The sequence below is a fragment of the Cherax quadricarinatus genome, chromosome 14, assembly GCF_038502225.1.
Source record: "Cherax quadricarinatus isolate ZL_2023a chromosome 14, ASM3850222v1, whole genome shotgun sequence".
In the NCBI taxonomy this organism is placed as follows: domain Eukaryota; kingdom Metazoa; phylum Arthropoda; class Malacostraca; order Decapoda; family Parastacidae; genus Cherax; species Cherax quadricarinatus.
The window spans coordinates 42348537-42370328 of record NC_091305.1 but is presented as its reverse complement, the minus strand read 5'-3'; the positions used below and the strand labels follow the sequence as shown (position 1 = coordinate 42370328).

Genomic DNA, 21792 nt, shown 5'->3' with positions numbered 1-21792 from the left:
GAGCATTGTGAAAGCGTTTTGCACATTGTGAAAGCGTTATGAACATTGTGAAAGTGTTGTGCACATTGTGAAAGCGTTGTGAACATTGTGAAAGCATTGTGAACATTGTGAAAGCGTTGTGAACATTGTGAAATCGTTGTAAACATTGTGAAAGCGTTGTGAACATTGTGAAAGCGTTGTGAACATTGTGAAAGCGTTGTGAACATTGTGAAAGCATTGTGAACATTGTGAAAGCGTTGTGAACATTGTGAAAGCATTGTGAACATTGTGAAAGCGTTGTGAACATTGTGAAAGCATTGTGAATATTGTGAAAGCGTTGTGAACATTGTGAAAGCGTTGTGAACATTGTGAAAGCGTTGTGAACATTGTGAAAGCATTGTGAACATTGTGAAAGCGTTGTGAACATTGTAAAATCGTTGTAAACATTGTGAAAGCGTTGTGAACATTGTGAAAGCATTGTGAACATTGTGAAAGCGTTGTGAACATTGTGAAATCGTTGTAAACATTGTGAAAGCGTTGTGAACATTGTGAAAGCGTTGTGAACATTGTGAAAGCGTTGTGAACATTGTGAAAGCATTGTGAACATTGTGAAAGCGTTGTGAACATTGTGAAAGCATTGTGAACATTGTGAAAGCGTTGTGAACATTGTGAAAGCGTTGTGAACATTGTGAAAGCGTTGTGAACATTGTGAAAGCATTGTGAACATTGTGAAAGCGTTGTGAACATTGTGAAAGCGTTGTGAACATTGTGAAAGCGTTGTGAACATTGTGAAAGCATTGTGAACATTGTGAAAGCGTTGTGAACATTGTGAAAGCATTGTGAACATTGTGAAAGCGTTGTGAACATTGTGAAAGCATTGTGAACATTGTGAAAGCGTTGTGAACATTGTGAAAGCGTTGTGAACATTGTGAAAGCGTTGTGAACATTGTGAAAGCGTTGTGAACATTGTGAAAGCGTTGTGAACATTGTGAAAGCGTTGTGAACATTGTGAAAGCGTTGTGCACATTGTGAAAGCGTTGTGAACATTGTGAAAGCGTTGTGAACATTGTGAAAGCGTTGTGCACATTGTGAAAGCGTTGTGAACATTGTGAAAGCGTTGTGAACATTGTGAAAGCGTTGTGAACATTGTGAAAGCGTTGTGCACATTGTGAAAGCATTGTGAACATTATGAAAGCGTTGTGAACATTGTGAAAGCGTTGTGCACATTGTGAAAGCGTTGTGAACATTGTGAAAGCGTTGTGCACATTGTGAAAGCATTGTGAACATTATGAAAGCGTTGTGAACATTATAAAAGCGTTGTGAACATTGTGAAAGCGTTGTGAACATTATGAAAGCGTTGTGAACATTATGAAAGCGTTGTGAAAATTATGAAAGCATTGTGAACATTATGAAAGCGTTGTGAACATTATGAAAGCGTTGTGAACATTGTGAAAGCATTGTGAACATTATGAAAGCGTTGTGCACATTGTGAAAGCATTGTGAACATTATGAAAGCGTTGTGAACATTGTGAAAGCGTTGTGCACATTGTGAAAGCATTGTGAACATTATGAAAGCGTTGTGAACATTATGAAAGCGTTGTGAACATTATGAAAGCGTTGTGAACATTATGAAAGCGTTGTGCACATTGTGAAAGCGTTGTGAACATTATGAAAGCGTTGTGAACATTATGAAAGCGTTGTGCACATTGTGAAAGCGTTGTGAACATTGTGAAAGCGTTGTGAACATTATGAAAGCGTTGTGAACATTATGAAAGCGTTGTGCACATTGTGAAAGCGTTGTGAACATTATGAAAGCGTTGTGAACATTATGAAAGCGTTGTGAACATTATGAAAGCGTTGTGCACATTGTGAAAGCGTTGTGAACATTATGAAAGCGTTGTGAACATTATGAAAGCGTTGTGCACATTGTGAAAGCGTTGTGAACATTATGAAAGCATTGTGAACATTGTGAAAGCGTTGTGAACATTGTGAAAGCGTTGTGAACATTGTGAAAGCGTTGTAAACATTGTGAAAGCATTGTGAACATTGTGAAAGCGTTGTGAACATTGTGAAAGCGTTGTGAACATTATGAAAGCGTTGTGAACATTGTGAAAGCGTTGTGAACATTGTGAAAGCGTTGTGAACATTGTGAAAGCGTTGTGAACATTGTGAAAGCGTTGTGAACATTGTGAAAGCGTTGTGAACATTGTGAAAGCGTTGTGAACATTGTGAAAGCGTTGTGAACATTGTGAAAGCGTTGTGAACATTGTGAAAGCGTTGTGAACATTGTGAAAGCGTTGTGAACATTGTGAAAGCGTTGTGAACATTGTGAAAGCGTTGTGAACATTGTGAAAGCGTTGTGAACATTGTGAAAGCGTTGTGAACATTGTGAAAGCGTTGTGAACATTGTGAAAGCATCACTTTTTCTATTTCACTTTCTAGTTTTATTTAAATAAATATGTGAAACTTTGCACAACATGAGATGTTGCAATTGTTCATTTAACTGTGAACAGCATTACATACTTACCTGTTTAGGCACTCATCTTCTGTTAACATCATCTCTTTCTTTCTTTCCCTTGTACAGGTGTTAAGTTAGTGTACACAGCATCTCTCTCACCTTTCTCTCCCTTTCTCTCTCTCTCTCTCTCTGTTGAACAGGCATTCAATTCATGTACGCATCCCACTCACTTTTCTCTCCCTTGTACAGGTGTTCAGTTCGTGCACACCTCCTCTGCGCTGTAGTGTTACCACCACCGTACACAGGCGGGTCTTCCTGCAGGGCGGTGACAGGTTGGAGGTAGTGCTCAAGACCCCGCCCGATTACACCCCACCTCCGTACTCCACGCCCTCACCCACCACCACGCCTCTACCCACTACCACGGCCGCCACGCCCGCACCCAGATACATGGACGAGGTATGGTCAACCAAACAAGTGTTCCAATCACGGTAGTACTGAAGATTTCGTTCTCCTTAGACTGGATATTATTTTTGGTATTATTCTCTGAGGAAATTATACCACCACAGGAGGCTTCTCCAGTCAAATACAGAGACGGCAGATGTAGTAGCGAAGTTGATGGACTGATTGCATCAACTTTACTTAGCTTCTACACCTCCTGTCTGTATTTGACTGAAGAAACCTCCTGTGTAGGCGAAACGGTTCAATAATAAAGATTCTCAGCTGTTGCGCATGTGTCCTGATCATCAGCTTTGTCGGTATTTTTATACCACTTTTACTGTTTCATGATTATACAAATACTGTTTTTGATATTTAAACTCAGTCTTCACGAATATCCAGCACAGCTTCCTTAAAAATACGAACACTGGTCTCCTGAATATACCAACGCTGCTTACATGAATATACCAACGCTGGTGTCTTGAGTATTTTAACACAGCCTCCTGTATATATCAGTACAGCTTTCATGAATATAGCAACACAGGTTCCAAGTGTATAACAACACAGGTTCCACGTGTATAGCAACACAGGTTCCACGAGTATAGCAAAACAGGTGCCACGAGTATAGCAACACAAGTTCCACGTGTATAGCAACACAGGTTCCACGAATATAGCAACACAGGTTCCACGTGTATAGCAACACAGGTTCCACGAATATAGCAACACAGGTTCCACGAGTATAGCAACACAGGTTCCACGAATATAGCAACACAGGTTCCACGTGTATAGCAACACAGGTTCCACGAATATAGCAACACAGGTTCCACGAGCATAGCAACCCAGGTTCCATGAGTATAGCAACACAGGTTCCACGTGAACATACCAACACAGCTATCGTGAATATACCAATACAATTTACATGAATATAACAATACAACTTACATGAACATGTCAGCATAGTTTTCAACAATATATTAACACAGCTTATAAGAATATACTAACAGAGCTTACATCAATGTTCCATCACAGCTTACATAAATATACTAACACAGTTTACATGAATATACCAATACAGATCATATGAATATATCAACAGAGAATACACGAATATAGTTTGCATGAATATACCAACAAGCTTACATGAATATTCCAACTCAGCTTATATGACTATACCGACTCATCTTACATGAATATACCAACACAGCTTGTATGAATATACCAGCATATCTTATATAAATATATTTCTCGGCACAAATAACCCACATGGACAAAATAAACAGAAGACTTCTGACCATTGTTATGGCCAGAAAATGCGACCATAATGATCATTTTTGGAAAATGTTCAGAGAGGTTTTTGCGTTGCTGGTATGTCACAGGGATGGCAAGAACCGGGAGGGGAATAGAACCGGGTGGGAATAGAACTGAGTTGTGGGTAGACAGGATGAGAGAGGTGAGAAAGGTTTAATGGTCAGACTGTTTTGAAGTTATTTTGAGATCTTTTTTACCTAGTTCTTTGTTATAAGTAGCCACTCTCTAGTGACGAGTGGTTCTCAGATAGTCTTTTGTTTGAAGTAGTCACTCTCTAGTGACGAGTGGCTCTCAGATAGTCTTTTGTTTTTAGTAGTCACTCTCTAGTGACGAGTGGCTCTCAGATAGTATTTTGTTTTTAGTAGTCACTCTCTGGTGACGAGTGGCTCTCAGATAGTCTTTTGTTTTCAGTAGTCACTCTATAGTGACGAGTGGTTCTAAGATAGTCCTTTGTTTTCAGTAGTCACTCTCTAGTGACGAGTGGCTCTCAGATAGTCTTTTGCTTTTAGTAAAGTAGTCACTGTCTAGTGACGAGTGACTCTCAGAGAGTCTTGTGTTTTTAGTAGTCACTCTCTAGTGACGAGTGGTTCTCAGATACTCCTTTGTTTTTAGTAGTCACTCTCTAGTGACGAGTGGTTCTCAGATAGTCTTTTGTTTTTAGTAGGCACTCTCTTTTGACGAGTGGCTCTCAGATAGTCTTTTGTTTTCAATAGTCACTCTCTAGTGACGAGTGGTTCTCAGATACTCTTTTGTTTTTAGTAGTCACTCTCTAGTGACGAGTGGCTCTCAGATAGTCTTTTGTTTTTAGTAGTCACTCTCTGGTGACGAGTGGCTCTCAGATAGTCTTTTGTTTTCAGTAGTCACTCTATAGTGACGAGTGGTTCTAAGATAGTCTTTTGTTTTCAGTGGTCACTCTCTAGTGACGAGTGGCTCTCAGACAGTCTTTTGTTTTCAGTAGTCACTCTCTAGTGACGAGTGGTTCTCAGATAGTCCTTTGTTTTCTGTAGTCATTCTCTAGTGACGAGTGGCTCTCAGATAGTCTTTTGCTTTTAGTAAAGTAGTCACTGTCTAGTGACGAGTGGCTCTCAGATAGTCTTTTGCTTTTAGTAGTCACTATCTAGTGATGAGTGGCTCTCAGACAGTCTTTTGCTTTCAGTAAAGTAGTCACTCTCTAGTGACGAGTGACTCTCAGATAGTCTTTTGCTTTTAGTAAAGTAGTCACTCTCTAGTGACGAGTGACTCTCAGATAGTCTTTTGCTTTTAGTAAAGTAGTCACTCTCTAGTGACGAGTGACTCTCAGATAGTCTTGTGTTTTTAGTAGTCACTCTCTAGTGACGAGTGGTTCTCAGATACTCTTTTGTTTTTAGTAGTCACTCTCTAGTGACGAGTGGTTCTCAGATAGTCTTTTGTTTTTAGTAGGCACTCTCTTTTGACGAGTGGCTCTCAGATACTCTTTTGTTTTTAGTAGTCACTCTCTAGTGACGAGTGGTTCTCAGATAGTCCTTTGTTTTTAGGAGTCACTCTTTATTGACGAGTGGCTCTCAGATAGTCTTTTGTTTTCAGTAGTCACTCTCTAGTGATGAGTGGTTCTAAGATAGTCTTTTGTTTTCAGTAGTCACTCTCTAGTGACGAGTGGTTCTCAGATAGTCTTTTGTTTTCAGTAGTCACTCCCTAGTGACGAGTGACTCTCAGATTTTTCTTTGTTTTCAGTAGTCACTCTCTAGTGACGAGTTGCTCTCAGATAGTCTTTTGTTTTCAGTAGTCACTCTCTAGTGACGAGTGACTCTCAGATTGTCTTTTGTTTACAGTGGTCACTCGCTAGTGACGAGTGGCTCTCAGATAGTCTTTTGCTTTTAGTAAAGTAGTCACTGTCTAGTGACGAGTGACTCTAAGATAGTCTTTTGTTTTTAGTAATCACTCTCTAGTGACGAGTGGCTCTCAGATAGTCTTTTGCTTTTAGTAGTCACTCTCTAGTGATGAGTGGCTCTCAGACAGTCTTTTGCATTTAGTAAAGTAGTCACTCTCTAGTGACGAGTGGCTCTCAGATAGTCTTTTGCTTTTAGTAAAGTAGTCACTCTCTAGTGACGAGTGACTCTCACATAGTGTTTTGCTTTTAGTAAAGTAGTCACTCTCTAGTGACGAGTGGCTCTCAGATAGTCTTTTGCTTTTAGTAAAGTAGTCACTGTCTAGTGACGAGTGGCTCTCAGATAGTCTTTTGTTTTTAGTAAAGTAGTCACTCTCTAGTGACGAGTGGCTCTCAGATAGCCTTTTGTTTTTAGTAAAGTAGTCACTGTCTAGTGACGAGTGGCTCTCAGATAGTCTTTTGTTTTTAGTAAAGTAGTCACTGTCTAGTGACGAGTGGCTCTCAGATAGTCTTTTGTTTTTAGTAAAGTAGTCACTCTCTAGTGACGAGTGACTCTCAGATAGTCTTTTGCTTTTAGTAAAGTAGTCACTCTCTAGTGACGAGTGACTCTCACATAGTCTTTTGCTTTTAGTAAAGTAGTCACTCTCTAGTGACGAGTGACTCTCAGATAATCTTTTGTTTTTAGTAAAGTAGCCACTCTCTAGTGACGAGTGACTCTCAGATAGCCTTACACTTTCAGTAGTTACAGGCTTTCTCTCAATAGATGCCTTCCTTTCTCATTACATTGTCAAATATTCCAGACTTCAGAACACTCTCATGATTTGGCCAGATCTTTATCTCCGCTTCACTTTACCTCTCATCCTTTCCTATATTTTCGTTGACTTCCCCCTCTTCATCCTAGGTGAGTTCTGTCCTTTGTGTTTTTTTTATTTTGTGGTTTTGGTCTCCTTCGGGGGCAATTAGCTCTTCTGCAGTCCTCCTTTTTCTTTATCATTTTTCTCTTGTCTTTAGACTACTTCCACCACTATTACTACTACTACTACTAGTAATACTGCCTCTCTAACACTTTGCTCACTGACTCTTGTGTCACTGTCACTCCTTTCTTATTACCACTTCTGCCACTGTTGCGCTGTTTACTGCTACTACCACCACTACTACTACTACTACTACTACTACTACTACTACTACTACTACTTCGTTCAGGCGACCTCTCCATCCGAGACAAGAAATTAAGTAGTTTGGACATAACTTCCCTCTTCACTAAAGTACCCACCACACAAGCCACTGGTGTTCTCCCATGTAAAGTCCATCTTCCTCTACCTCTCGGAGATTTCGTTGACCTGATTGAACTCTGCATTAACTTCAATTGCTTTTCTTTCACCAACAAAGTCTTCAAACAAACCTGTGGTATGGGAATGGGGTCCCCCATCAGGTCCGTCTTAGCTAATTTGTATATGGAACACCTGGCAGCTGAACACTTCGCCAAGATCATCCCCACCAGCATCACTTGGTTATGTTATGTGGACGACGTCCTCATAATATAACTCCCAAACATTTTGATGTGCGGAATCTTCAGGAGAGGCTCAACGCAGGTGAACCGGCTATCCAGTTTACACTTGAGGAGTCCAGTGACAAGTTATCTTTTCTAGACGTCCTCATTCACAAAGTAGATAACAATCTAAGATTACAAGAATCCTACAAACGAAAACGATCTGACACACTTCTAAGATCAAAATAAGCATCATCGTTGGATTTTTCCTAAGATCATACCGAATTTGTAGTCCTGAGTTTCTTAACGAGGAATGTACATACATACACCAAACTTTCACTGATCTGCATTTCCCTTCCTTTTTCATCAAAGACTACAGGAAAAGAGCCCTTCAGATCATCAGTTCTTCATGCACTAACACCACTCCTATCAAGGTTATAATCTTTCCCTACAGCCAGGTTGCACTGAACGTTTATAAAGTACTCGCAGAAGTTAACACTGGAGTCGCCATCGCAATCAGTACTTCCATAAAAGATCTGACTAGGAAGAAACTGATAAGCATTGAACCAATCAACGCAGGGGTTTATACTTTCCAATGCTGAGGTTGTGACAGAATATACGTAGATGAAACACATCGCAGTGAACACATTAATGCATGTAGAAACTGTAATTTGAACAGTGGCTACGTACAACACCGGAATTCCACCAACCACCTGATGAAATTCATCGACGTCCGACAATTTTCGTAGACGTAAATTCCTTGAATAAACATTAATTGCTATTTCTAACACAGAATAAAGGCAGCTTCATCATCTCTGAAGTATTAGCAAGAATTCTTCTCAAACAATAAACCTTGCCATCACATAGCTGCTACCACCACCACCACTTGTACCACCACCACCACCACCACCACCACCACCTGTACCACCACCACCACCACTGCAGCCACCACCTGTACCACCACCACCACCACCACCACCACCACTGCAGCCACCACCTGTACCACCACCACTGCAGCCACCACCTGTACCACCACCACTGCAGTCACCACTTGCACCACCACTATTGCAGCCACCACCTGTACCGCCACCACTGCAGCCACCACCTGTACCATCACCACTGCAGCCACCACCAGTACCACCAGTACCACCACCACTGCAGCCACCACCTGTACCATCACCACTGCTGCCACCACCTGTACCCACCTCCTGTACCACCACCACCACTGCAGCCACCACCTGTACCACCACCACTGCAGCCACCACCTGTACCACCATCACTGCAGCCACCACCTGTACCACCACCACTGCAGCCACCACCTGTACCACCACCACTGAAGCCACCATCTGTACCACCACCACTGCTGCCATCACCTGTACCACCACCACTGTAGCCACCTCCTGTACCACCACCAAGGCAGCCACCACCTGTACCACCACCACCAAGGCAGCCACCACCTGTACCACCACCACCATTGCAGCCACCACCTGTACCATCACCACCACTGCAGCCACCACCTGTACCACCATCACCACTTCAGCCACCACCTGTACCACCACCACCATTGCAGCCACCACCTGTACCACCACCACCACTTCTGCCACCACCTGTACCACCACCACTGCAGCCACCTCCTGAACCACCACCACCACCACTGCAGCCACCACATGTGTCACAACCAAGGCAGCCACCACCTGTACCACCAACACCATTGCAGCCACCACCTGTACCACCACCACCACTGTAGCCACCACCTGTACCACCTCCAAGGTAGCCACCACCTGTACCACCACCACTGCAGCTACCACCTGTACCACTGCTATCAAAACAGACATTATCACCACCATTCCCAACACAACTACACCATCACTAACCGCAATATAACCATCACCATCCCCAGCAAAACTACATGTACTACAACCACTACTGTCACCATCATCCCCATCACCAACACTGCATCTACCACCGTCAAACAAGCAAGGAATTAGTAATAATGGTAGAATTACAGTCAAAAATGATAGAATTACCTTTTAGGTAAAGGGGCACAGCTGCAACTAATATTACATTTTCTTGTCAAGTCGGTAGGCTTGGCAAAAGTCCTGGAGAGAGAAACGTTGCCACAATAAATCGTCACATTAGTTGCATCTATGTCCAGTTACCTAACAAGCAAAGAACTGATTCTCTGTGTGACAGTGTTGGTCAGCTGGAGGCAGACTGGTCGCCTCACCTCCGAGTCACTACACAAGGACTCTGATTCTCACTGAAGCGAGAGAGTGGAGTCCAGAATTACTGAGCATCGCTTTTGCGCCAGGAAGACTCCTAGCAGATTTTACACTAGTGAGAAACAGAATCAGGTCCAGAGATCCTGTAGCAGTTAACATTAAATTTACTGGTAACCATGAATTCCATACTAATTACATATAACTATGAGGAGAAAGCAAGAGAAAAAAAATCTAAAGGATAAACAAAAGAATTCATCAGATACATCAGAAGAAAACAAAGTGAAAATATGACTTTTAATTAATTTTTTAAATAGCGATAAAATTAAGAAAAGCAACAGTAAAGACGTGGATTCAATACACTGCATCTTTTGGGTTTGTATTTACAGCTGGACATAACCCAACTTTTCCCCGAGGCCACAAAGTTTGTTCTTAGGGCCTGACTTTGACAGACTAAATATTAACGCAATTAGCAGCCTTGGAATACTTGAAGAGACGCTGATTATTAGCAAATCAAGCAGTGCCGATGAGCTGCTTGTTAGAGTTGGAGAATTAAACATATGTGCAACATCTGGGTATCTTTATTGTAGACGTTTCGCCATCCAGTGGCTTTATCATTACAGATTTAAGGGCATAATTGGAAGACAGTAGAACTATATACAAATGATGAGGTAATCTGTCCCTCAGCCTTGGGGGTGGCGAACGAAATCATCCTTTTTTCGGTCAAATTTCAATGAGATTTTCACAGTGATTTATGCAGCATTTCAAAACCTACACACTGTGTTTGTAGTGACTTTTTGCCTTTAAGTTAGACAAAAAAAAATAAATTGTGCAAAATTTTACAAGTCATAAAACTTTCCTTTTTCTACAAAATTGGGAAGATGTACAATGCTCTAGTTAACATCAGATGAAAGATAAAAGCTGGATAATTATAAACCCTCTGTTGTTTGAGCGAAAATCTCAATAGATTCCATATTAAAAAATGTCGAAATTTGTGATTTTTCTTGGGGGGGAGGGTAAGAAAAAAAATCAATACAAACAAAGCTGTAAAAAAATATCACAAATCCTCCCTGGGTGTTAGTAGAATCATCATTACTCAATAACGTGTGCATAAAATCATGACTCTCCTATTAATACTTTTCGCAAAAAATGGAACACAGTGTCAATAACTTATTTCCGAGTTATTCATATATTGTTTTCTGTAAAACTCTACGGTTACGGCGCGCGAAATTTCAGTGTGTTGCAGACCTCAACACTTGTTGACACCCCACAGGCGACTGAGTTGTCATCACTCCCTGCACTTGAATGGAGTCTTCAGAGATGTTGCTGTGTAGTGTATTTTGAATGAAACAATCATAAAAATCGCAATTTTTGGAGAGAGAAAAAAACTAATTGCCAACATGTCTTTTTTTTATGAGAGCAAGAACAAAAAAATTACATTTAAGGGAAAACATACTTAGAAATATGATAGAAACAAGCTGATTACATCACTATGTTGCTAGAATTATGCACTATTTTTCGGTAAGCAAACATTTTTTTTCCAGAATTTTTCAATGTTCCTTTCTGTACCACTCCAAAAATGTTCCCTGAAGAATCTGAAGTGCAGATATAAAGACTGGTGCTTATATACTGACTTCAGGCATTGTATACCTGAGGCCAGTACATAAGCTTATTAGAGTGAGTGCTTGTTAGAGGTTACTGCTTGTTAGAGTTACTGCATGTTAGAGTTAGCTGCTTGTTAGAGTTAACTGTTTGTTAGTTACTGGTTGTTAAAGTTAGCTGCTTGTTAGAGTTACTGCTTGTTAGAGTTGCTGCTTTTTAGTTACTGCTTGTTAGAGTTATCTGCCTCTTAGAGTTGTTAAAGAACGCAAATACCAAATCACTTACCAGCTAACTATAATACGTATTTGCTAAATCATTAGAAGGCAGCAAGGATTTCGAGAAAGAAATATATGACGATACATTTCCCCCGTCATGGGCATCTCTCCAGCCGCTGCTGGTTGGCTTAACATATGCTCAGTGTCTCGCAAACCTATCTTTCTCACATACTTGTAGGTGTTACCATTTGTGCTGCCAAAAGATTGAAAACAGCAACTGCTACCACAGTGTTCCAAAAAAATCAGACAAGGTTGGTGCTTCATCGTCCTGACATTTTTATATTAATCTCAGATAAACGAATAGCGAGTCTCATTTGGGACAAAATCGTTAATTTTTGAAGAATAATAGCTCATGTCCATATTTGGAGAAGACCCCGTGCCGGGAGTAACTTGACCTTAGACTGGTCTCCAGGTGGAGAAGACCCTGTGCCAGGAGTAACTTGACCTTAGACTGGTCTCCAGGTGGAGAAGATCCCATGCCGGGAGTAACTTGACCTTAGACTGGTCTCCAGGTGGAGAAGACCCTGTGCCGGGAGTAACTTGACCTTAGACTGGTCTCCAGGTGGAGAAGTGTTACAAAAAACGCGATTCTAAAAGCTTAGAGATCTCCAGTGAATACTAGAAAGGACTGCTCTTCTAGCATCCAGCCTGTTACTGGGTTTTCGTAACAATTAGTCAGTATCCTTGTCCACTTACCCATTAGAATTCAGTATGATTCAATAGTGCTTCAGGATTACAACTGGTAGGCTACTAACTAGAGAAATTAAAATTTAATAAATTTATTAAGTATCGTCTAGAGGTATATCATTAAATTAAATTAATATCAACAAAATAATAATAATCACTTCTCTCGTATACAATAGTATTGTGCTGAAAGCACATATCACATTTATAATTCTTAAGTACCGTCTGGTACATTAACATTTAATAAGATATTACAAATATATACAAGTTTGTGTGTATGTGTGTAAGTGCTCTGAGTAGTTCGCTATGTCTCACGACTCAACTAGACTTAAACAAGTGACTGACAAAGTCCTCACATAAGCTAACTTCTTGACCAACTGGCAACCAGAACAGTCTGCTTGAACAATAAAACGACTGATAAGCCGAACAACAATATAACAAGCAACTGCGACACAATCTGGAACAAGGAGATAATATAAAGACAGCTAGTAGGGACCATCAGCAGATCCTCCACAAAAGTCACAAAACTCCCATACTACTGAATCTAAGTTCAGCATAAGAAAATCCCCGACTGTGATAATACACAGATACCAGTACAAGTTAGGTCAGAAGCTACAGCTCAGGACCTGAGTTGTTTAGAGTGTCTATGCGACACACAACCTCAGTACCACGTCGAAAATCACTAAGTCTATACAATGTTCTGTGAACAGAGTTCTACAGAACTAACAAAGCTACAGAGACGATCCTCCAACAAGGGCCAATAAGGGGGATTTAGGCTCTTGTCAGGGATACGTCCAACCACCCAGCGAGTCTAGACCAGACTGAATACTTCAGGCGAGGTGAGGACACCCCCCCCCTCGATCACGTGATAGCTCCGTGGACAGCTGAAGCACAAACAGAAGCCGGCAGAGTAACGAGCAAGGAGCGATAATTACAGTAGTTAGACAATCAAGACTTGAACTTGGCACATAATGTTACATCCTACCTAACCAAAGGAAGCTAAGTCAAATAATAATATAAAGAAATATATATTTACGATTTAGCTATTATCGCAATCATAAGCAATATAAAATTATATGAAAAGATAATAATTATATATATATACATAATCATTGAAACCCATTCAGGGGTTGCAACAAGAAGACCCCGTGCCGGGAGCAACCTGACCATAGACGGGTCCCCAGGTGAAGACCCCTGTGCCAGGAGCAACTTGATCTAAGACGAGTCTACAGGTGAAGACCAGTGCCGGGAGCAACTTGACATTATGTTTTGTACCTCACTCTGTACCTATATACAGTTCTATGTGTCAATGTATTGTTTGTAACGGCTTGACAAAGCTCCTGGAGAGCGAAACGTTGCCACAATAAAATGTCACATTAATTGCACTCGTGTCCTTTCTCATTACAATGTGAAATGCTTCAAAGCTCAGAACACTCGTGACCTTATTCTTTTTTTTTCCTCAGTGCCCTACCTCTTCTCCTTTCCTAATTTTTCCACTCTTCTTTCTTTTCTTCTGCGCAAGTGTGTTCCGTAAGTCAGTTCAATCCCCCACCTCCCAGCGTTGTTGGTCCTACCCCTTGTGGGTCCTTAGCTCTCCTATAGTGCTCCTTTTTCTTGTCCCTAGACTGTCTCTATTTCTTCTTCCTCTACCATCGCTTCTACCTTTGCTATTGCCTCCCTTCACCCTTTCTTGTGCAACTAAACCACTCTCCTTACTTTCTACTGCCACTATTTCTTCTACTAATACTTCCACTACCTTCCTTACTACCACCACTAATTCCCCTTTGTCCCTTTCTTGTTTCCGTTCTTGTCCTGTTCCCTTATACTGACTACCTTACTCTTTTCTGACAGTGTGACTTTGTAAATGGTCCAAACAGCGACCAATGATTGCTATTTTCTCATAGTGGTTGTTTTGGATATGTTACTAGGTATGATAGTTTGTATGACTGTATTAATGTATACCTGTACCTAAATAAACTTACTAGTTAAGATACTTGAAGAAACTACTAATAGGCAGTGATAATTATAGCCCATTACTTCCATTAAATTTTATTTTTCCCAAGAATTTCATGGTATCATTTTTTTCAATATGGTACGCTAGCAGCTGCCGGAGGGAGAGGAGGGTGGGGAGAGAGCCCTCTGCTTTACAATGCTTGACTCAAATATCTGGATAGTATAAGACTGTCCTTAATATATATAAATCTGATAATTCTAATCCGCATGTATGCTTGATGAGGTCTTAAAAATTCTCTACTGCTTCTTTCGTATATGTTAACCACCACTACTACCTCCACCAACCACCATCACCTCAATCACCACCAATCACCACCATCACCCCCACCAACCACCACCATCACCACCAACCACTATAACCGTTACCACAATCACCAATATCATTGCCACCAACCACCTCCAAAACAACGGTCTAAATCACCAGCTCACCACAACTACCATCAACATCACCACCACCTCCACCCTAACCAACACTTCCCCCCACATACAGACACACATCCATCCTATGCTCCCCACATCCACCACCACCCAGTACACGCCCACACCCACTGAAACCCCCACCACCCACTACAACCACTTCCACCATCAACTACCACTACTACAACTACCACCATCAACTACCACTACTGCCACTACCACCATCAACTACCACTACTGCCACTACTACCATCAACTACCACTACTGCCACTACCACCATCAACTACCACTACTACCACTACCATCAACTACCTCTAGTACCACTACCACCATCAACTACCACTACTACCACTACCACCATCAACTACCACTACTACCACTACCACCATCAACTACCACTACTACCACTACCACCATCAATTACCACTACTGCCACTACTACCATCAACTACAACTACTGCCACTACCACCATCAACTACCACTACTACCACTACCACCATCAATTACCACTATTGCCACTACTACCATCAACTACAACTACTGCCACTACCACCATCAACTACCACTACTACCACTACCACCATCAACTACCACTACTATCACTACCACCATCTACTACCACTACTACCACTACCACCATCAACTACCACTGCCACCATCAACTACCACTACTATCATTGCAACCATCAACTACCACTACTACCAGTGCCACCATCAACTACCACTACTACGACTACCACCATCAACTACCACTACCACCATCACCTACCACTACCACCATCAACTACCACTACAACCATCAACTACCACTGCTGCCACTACCATCATCAATTACCACTACTTTCACTACAACCATCAACTACCACTACTACCAGTGCCACCATCAACTACCACTACTACCACAACAACCATCACTATTATGTACTTACCGAGATTTTTTTTAATCGAGGACTCTGAATAATAATAATAATGTACAACTCTCTTAGACCGTGATTATTGTGATTATTTTAAAGAGATGTTTTTCTGAGAGAGAGAGAGAGAGAGAGAGAGAGAGAGAGAGAGAGAGAGAGCGAGAGAGAGAGAGAGAAACAGAGAGAGAGAATGGATGGGAGGGTCTGTGAGAGGGACACTCAAGACTGGTCTCGTGAGGAATGGAAAAGCAGGACCGTGAAGGCAGTTTGAGGGGAGAGTGAGAGGAGGAATGTTTCGAGGGGAGAGTGAGGGGTTAGAGAAGCCTAGATACGTGACAGATGGGAGAGAGAGAGAGAGAGAGAGAGAGAGAGAGAGAGAGAGAGAGAGAGAGAGAGAGAGAGAGAGAGAGAGAAAGAGAGAGGAAAGGGGAGAAGATAGTGATGGAGGGTAAATGATGAGGGAAAGACTTACTCTCCTCACTAAGGAAGGAAGAATTCACCACATGAGGGAGATTTTGCCACAGTGATGCAGTCCATCCAATTTAGTGACACAAGTAGAGCAGTGTGAGAGTAGAGCAGTGTAGGAGTAGAGCAGTGTGGGAGTAGAGAGCAGTGTGGGAGTAGAGCAGTGAGGGAGTAGAGCAGTGTGAGAGTAGAACAGTGTAGGAGTAGAGCAGTGTGGGAATAGAGAGCAGTGTGGGAGTAGAGCAGTGTGGTAGTAGAGCAGAGTGAGAGTAGAGCAGTGTGGAAGTAGACAGTAGTGTGGGAGTAGAGCAGTGTGGGAGTAGAGCAGTGTGGGAGTAGAGCAGTGTGGGAGTAGAGCAGTGTGAGAGTAGAGCAGTGTGGGAGTAGAGCAGTGTGGGAGTAGAGCAGTGTGGGAGTAGAGCAGTGCGGGAGTAGAGCAGTGTGGGAGTAGAGCAGTGTGAGAGTAGAGAAGTGTGAGAGTAGACAAGTGTGAGAGTAGAGCAGTGTGAGAGTAGAGCAGTGACGGAGTAGAGCAGTGTAGGAGTAGAGCAGTGTGGGAGTAGAGCAGTGTGGGAGTAGAGCAGTGTGGGAGCAGAGCAGTGTGGCAGTAAAACAGTGTGAGAGTAGAGCAGTGTGAGAGTAGATCAGTGTGAGAGTAGAGCAGTGTGAGAGTAGAGCAATGTGGGAGTAGATCAGTGTGGGAGTAGATCAGTGTGGGAGTAGAGCAGTGTGAGAGTAGAACAGTGTGGGAGTAGAGCAGTGTGAGAGTAGAACAGTGTGGGAGTAGAGCAGTGTGGGAGTAGAGCAGTGTGAGAGTAGAGCAGTGTGGGAGTAGAGCAGTGTGGGAGCAGAGCAGTGTGAGAGGAGAGTAGTGTGGGACCAGAGCAGTGTGGGAGTAGAACAGTGAGGGAGTAGAGCAATGTGGGAGTAGAGCAGTGTGGGAGAAGAGCAGTGTGGGAGAAGAGCAGTGTGGGAGCAGAGCAATGTGGGAGCAGAGCAGTGTGGGAGAAGAGCAGTGTGGGAGTAGAGCAGTGTAGGAGTAGAGCAGTGTGGGAACAGTGCAATGTGGGAGTAGAGCAGTGTGGGAGTAGAGCAGTGTGGGAACAGAGCAGTGTGAGAGCAGAGCAGTGTGGAGGTAGAGCAGTTAGGAGTAGAGTAATGTGGGAGGAAAGCAATGTGGGAGCAGATCAGTGTGGGAGTAGAGCAGTGTGGGAGTAGAGTAGTGTGGGATTAGAGCAGTGTGGGAGTAGAGCACCATGGAAGTAGAGCAGTGTGGGAGTAGTGCAGTGTGGGATTAGAGCAGTGTGGGATTAGAGCAGTATGGGAGTAGAGCAGTGTGGGAGTATGGCATTGTGGGAGTAGAACAGTGTGGGAGTAGAGCAGTGTGGGAGTAGTGCAGTATGGTAGTAGAGCAGTGTGGGAGTAGAGCAGTGTGGGAGTAGAGCAGTGTGGGAGTAGAGCAGTGTGGGAGTATAGCAGTGTGGGATTAAAGCACTGTGGGAGTAGATCGGCGTGGAAGTATAGCAGTGTGGGATTAGAGCAGTGTGGGAGCAGAGCAGTGTGGGAGTAGAGCAGTATGGGAGTAGAGCAGTGTGGGAGCAGTGTGAGAGTAGAGCAGTGTGTCAGTATAGCAGTGTGGGAGTATAGCAGTGTGGGATTAGAGCTGTGTGGGAACAGAGCAAAATGGGAGTAGAGCAGTGTGGGAGTAGAGCAGTGTGGGAGTAGAGCAGTCTGGGAGCAGAGAAGTGTAGGAGAAGAGCAGTGTGGGAGTAGAGCAGTCTGGGAGCAGACAAGTTTGGGAGCAGAAAAGCGTGGGAGTAGAGCAGTGGGGGAGTAGAGCAGTGTGGGAATAGAGCAGTGTGGAAACAGAGAAGAGTGGGAGTAGAGCAGTGTGAGAGCAGAGCAATGTGGAAGTAGAACAGTGTGAGAGCAGAGCAGTGTGGGAGTAGAGCAGTGTGGAAACAGAGCAGAGTGGGAGTAGAGCAGTGTAGAAACAGAGCAGAGTGCGAGTATAGAAGTGTGGGAGTAGAGCAGTGTGGGAGTAGAGCAGTGTGAGAGTAGACAAGTGCGGGAGTAGAGCAGTGTGAGAGTAGAGCAGTGTGGGAGTAGAGCAGTGTGGGAGAAGAGCAGTGTGGGAGTAGAGCAGTGTGGGAGCAGAGCAGTGTGAGAGGAGAGTAGTGTGGGAGCAGAGCAGTGTGGGAGTAGAACAGTGTGGGAGTAGAGCAATGTGGAAGTAGAGCAGTGTGGGAGAAGAGCAGTGTGGGAGCAGAGCAGTGAGGGAGCAGAGCAATGTGAAAGCAGAGCAGTGTGGGAGTAGAGCAGTGTGGGAGTAGAGCAGTGTACGAGTAGAGCAGTGTGGGAACATTGCAGTGTGGGAGTACAGCAGTGTGGGAGTACAGCAGTGTGGGAGCAGAACAGTGTGGGAGCAGAGCAGTGTGAAGGTAGAGCAGTTAGGAGTAGAGCAATATGGGAGGAGAGCAATGTGGGAGCAGATCAGTGTGGGAGTAGAGCAGTGTGGAAGTATAGCAGTGTGGGATTAGAGCAGTGTGGGAGTAGAGCAGTGTGGGAGTATGGCAGTGTGGGAGTAGAGCAGTGTGGGAGTAGAGCAGTGTGGGAGTATGGCAGTGTGGGATTAGAGCACTGTGGGCGTAGATCAGTGTGGAAGTATAGCAGTGTGGGATTAGAGCAGTGTGGGAGCAGATCAGTGTGGGAACAGAGCAGTGTGGGAGTAGAGCAGTATGGGAGTAGAGCAGTGTGGGAGCAGAGTAGAACAGTGTGGAAGTACAGCAGTGTGGGAGTAGAGCAGTGTAAGAATAGAGCAGTGTGGGAGTAGAGCAGTGTGGGAGTATAGCAGTGTGGGATTAGAGCAGTGTGGGAGTAGAGCAGTGTGTCAGTAAAGCAGTGTGGGAGTATAGCAGTGTGGGAGTATAGCAGTGTGTGAACAGAGCAATGTGGGAGTAGAGCAGTGTGGGAGTAGAGCAGTGTGGGAGTAGAGCAGTGTGGGAGTATGGCAGTGTGGGAGTAGAACAGTGTTGGAGTAGAGCAGTGTGGGAGTATAGCAGTGTGGGATTAGAGCAGTGTGGGAGCAGATCAGTGTGGGAACAGAGCAGTGTGGGAGTAGAGCAGTGTGGGAGTAGAGCAGTGTGGGAGCAGAGAAGTATGGGAGTAGAGCAGTGTGGGAGTAGAGCAGTCTGGGAGCAGACCAGTTTGGGAGCAGAAAAGTGTGGGAGTAGAGCAGTGGGGAGTAGAGCAGTGTGGGAGTAAAGCAGTGTGGAAACAGAGCAGAGTGGGAGTAGAGCAGTGTAGAAACAGAGCAGAGTGTGAGTAGAGCAGTGTAGAAACAGAGCAGAGTGGGAGTAGAGCAGTGTAGAAACAGAGCAGAGTGGGAGTATAGCAGTGTGGGAGTAGAGCAGTGTGGGAGTAGAACAGTGTGGGAGCAGAGCAGTGTGGAAACAGAGCAGTGTGGGAGTAGAGCAGTGTGGGAACAGAGCAGAGTGGGAGTAGAGCAGTGTAGAAACAGAGCAGAGTGGGAGTAGAGCAGTGTAGAAACAGAGCAGAGTGAGAGTAGAGCAGTGTGGCAGCAGAGCAATGTGAGAACAGCAGAGTGGGAGTAGAGCAGTGTGGGAACGGAGCAGAGTGGGAGTAGTGTGGGAGCAGAGCAGAGTGGGAGTAGAGCAGTGTGAAAACAGAGCAGAGTTGTAGTAGAGCAGTGTGAGAGCAGAGCAGTATGGGAGTAGGGCAGGGTGACAGCAGAGCAGTGTAGAGCTGTTGTCAGTGCAAATGTTGTCAATGGTGGATATGCTGTCGGAGGAGGGCATGTTGTCTGTGGAAATGTCATTGGGGAAAATGACAGTGATGGAACTGTTGTCAGTGTTAGATGTGTTGTCAATGAAGGTGGAAAATGTCATTAGTGGATATGTTGACAGTGGAAATGAGCAATCGGAGGATCGAGCCTGCAGCTGTGCTTGCACTAAAATAACCCACATACGTTGAGTGCTACTCGTAAGAAAAAATCTATTAACCTATTGAATTGCTTTGCGCGTTTTGCATATAATTTACCCTTGTTACAAAGCGCTACATATGCAACATACTCTCACACAGCATTCTACATTTACAAGTAATCTGATACCTTGTCTTGCAATAGATTGCTCTCCTCTTGATGTAATGACGTGTTGAAAAAAAGAATTAATAATGCAGAACGCAACGTATTTACATTTTCGTCCTATGAATAAATATGAGTGGGCTGAGTTCATTATAATTGCGTATGAGGTGATTCCCCCCGACACACCTCAAAATGGTCGGGAATTAATACGATGCAACCACTTCCTTTCCAGTGGTGGTGTAATTTTTTCTGACTACTCTTCAGTGGAATTAAAAGCAAACGTGAAATATCCTCCATTTAAAGGTGCACAGTAGCAATCCCCACTTCAGTAGCACCTGTGATGTGAGAGATGCGCCTTAAAACGTGGGGCTGTAAAACGTTTGCTCGCCACGGCTCCAATATTGCAAACACCCGAAACTCTCTTGCTCGGCTCATCTCAAACAAACTTACACTTCGAAGTTGATAGTGAAGCGGAACATGATTATCTCCTATTCTCCAGATACTTACCAATCCTTACGGGTTTAATTAACACTTCCCAGTGAGTGTAATTAATAATAATGATAATAATATATGCAATAATAATAAAGATAATATATGCAAAAATAAGGATAATACTATATGCATTATTATTATTATTATTATTATTATTATTATTATTATTATTATTATTATTATTATTATTATTATTATACAGTTTAATTGTATAAGACAGTAAGGTTTCGAAGATGAATCACTGATAAACATTGTTATACTGACACGAAAATAGCATGTACGTACACTAAAAATTTGAATGTACGTACGAACACACACCACATACACACACACACACATTCTGATGCGTGTGTGAGCACTCACTCGCACCTGCAGACACGCACCTGCATGCATTTCCACGAGACAATGTATCTAAATGAATTAATTTGTATTCACTGCAGGATTTCAATGAACAATAGATCCTTTGTCTTGTCCAATCAATGTCTGAGACTCTCTGTTTCCTCCTTCAGCAGGGCAGCGACACAGAATCTCCTCTGCTGCCGTCGACGACGCAGCAGCCTACAGAGGAGCCATCTCTGGCCTCCCCACAGGAGCAACACCCACCCACTATGCAGCAGTCCCTCAACAACACCCAACTCTTCGGAGGCGAGAACCTCCCTGCACACCCGCCAGTGCTCGTCAGGAGGAAGAGAGAGGGTTTCGGATGGAATTCTCCTTTCCCGCTACCCCTGGCCACCAGCAGGAGACCAGTAAGGCTTCAGCTACCGCCCCAGGAGGATTCAACAGAGGAAGAGGAAAATGTGGGGCAAGAAGAGGAGTTCACCTCTTCAGCTTCACTGAAGCTTGAGAGTAATCAGACAGCCTCGTCTCCACTCACCATTTGGAAGGTAAGTTTACACTTCTTGCTTGACTGACACTTGACTGATGTAGTCCTAGTTTCCAGATCCTTGTCTTCCAGACAAGGATCTGGAAGACAAGGAAGGTTAGCATAGGCACCACTGTGGTCACAGTGGCGCCTATGCTAACCTTCCTATGGTGTAGAAATATACCTAGTTGGACGAATCTTATTGTGGCTAG

General features: G+C 43.4%; 1 protein-coding gene across 4 annotated transcripts in view; it reads left to right on the top strand.

Annotated features, from left to right (window-relative positions):
* The window catches only part of LOC128694851 (uncharacterized), a 1130786-nt gene that overhangs the window by 777455 nt on the left and 331539 nt on the right, over window positions 1-21792 (top strand). For 3 of the 4 annotated variants that reach the window (XM_053785203.2, XM_053785218.2, XM_053785193.2), the window contains exons 4-5: window positions 2687-2893; window positions 21225-21602. In XM_053785203.2, coding sequence (XP_053641178.1) covers window positions 2687-2893; window positions 21225-21602 — 585 coding nt within the window. The remainder of the gene's footprint in view (window positions 1-2686; window positions 2894-21224; window positions 21603-21792) is intronic. The other variant, XM_053785209.2, reaches the window with a different exon arrangement.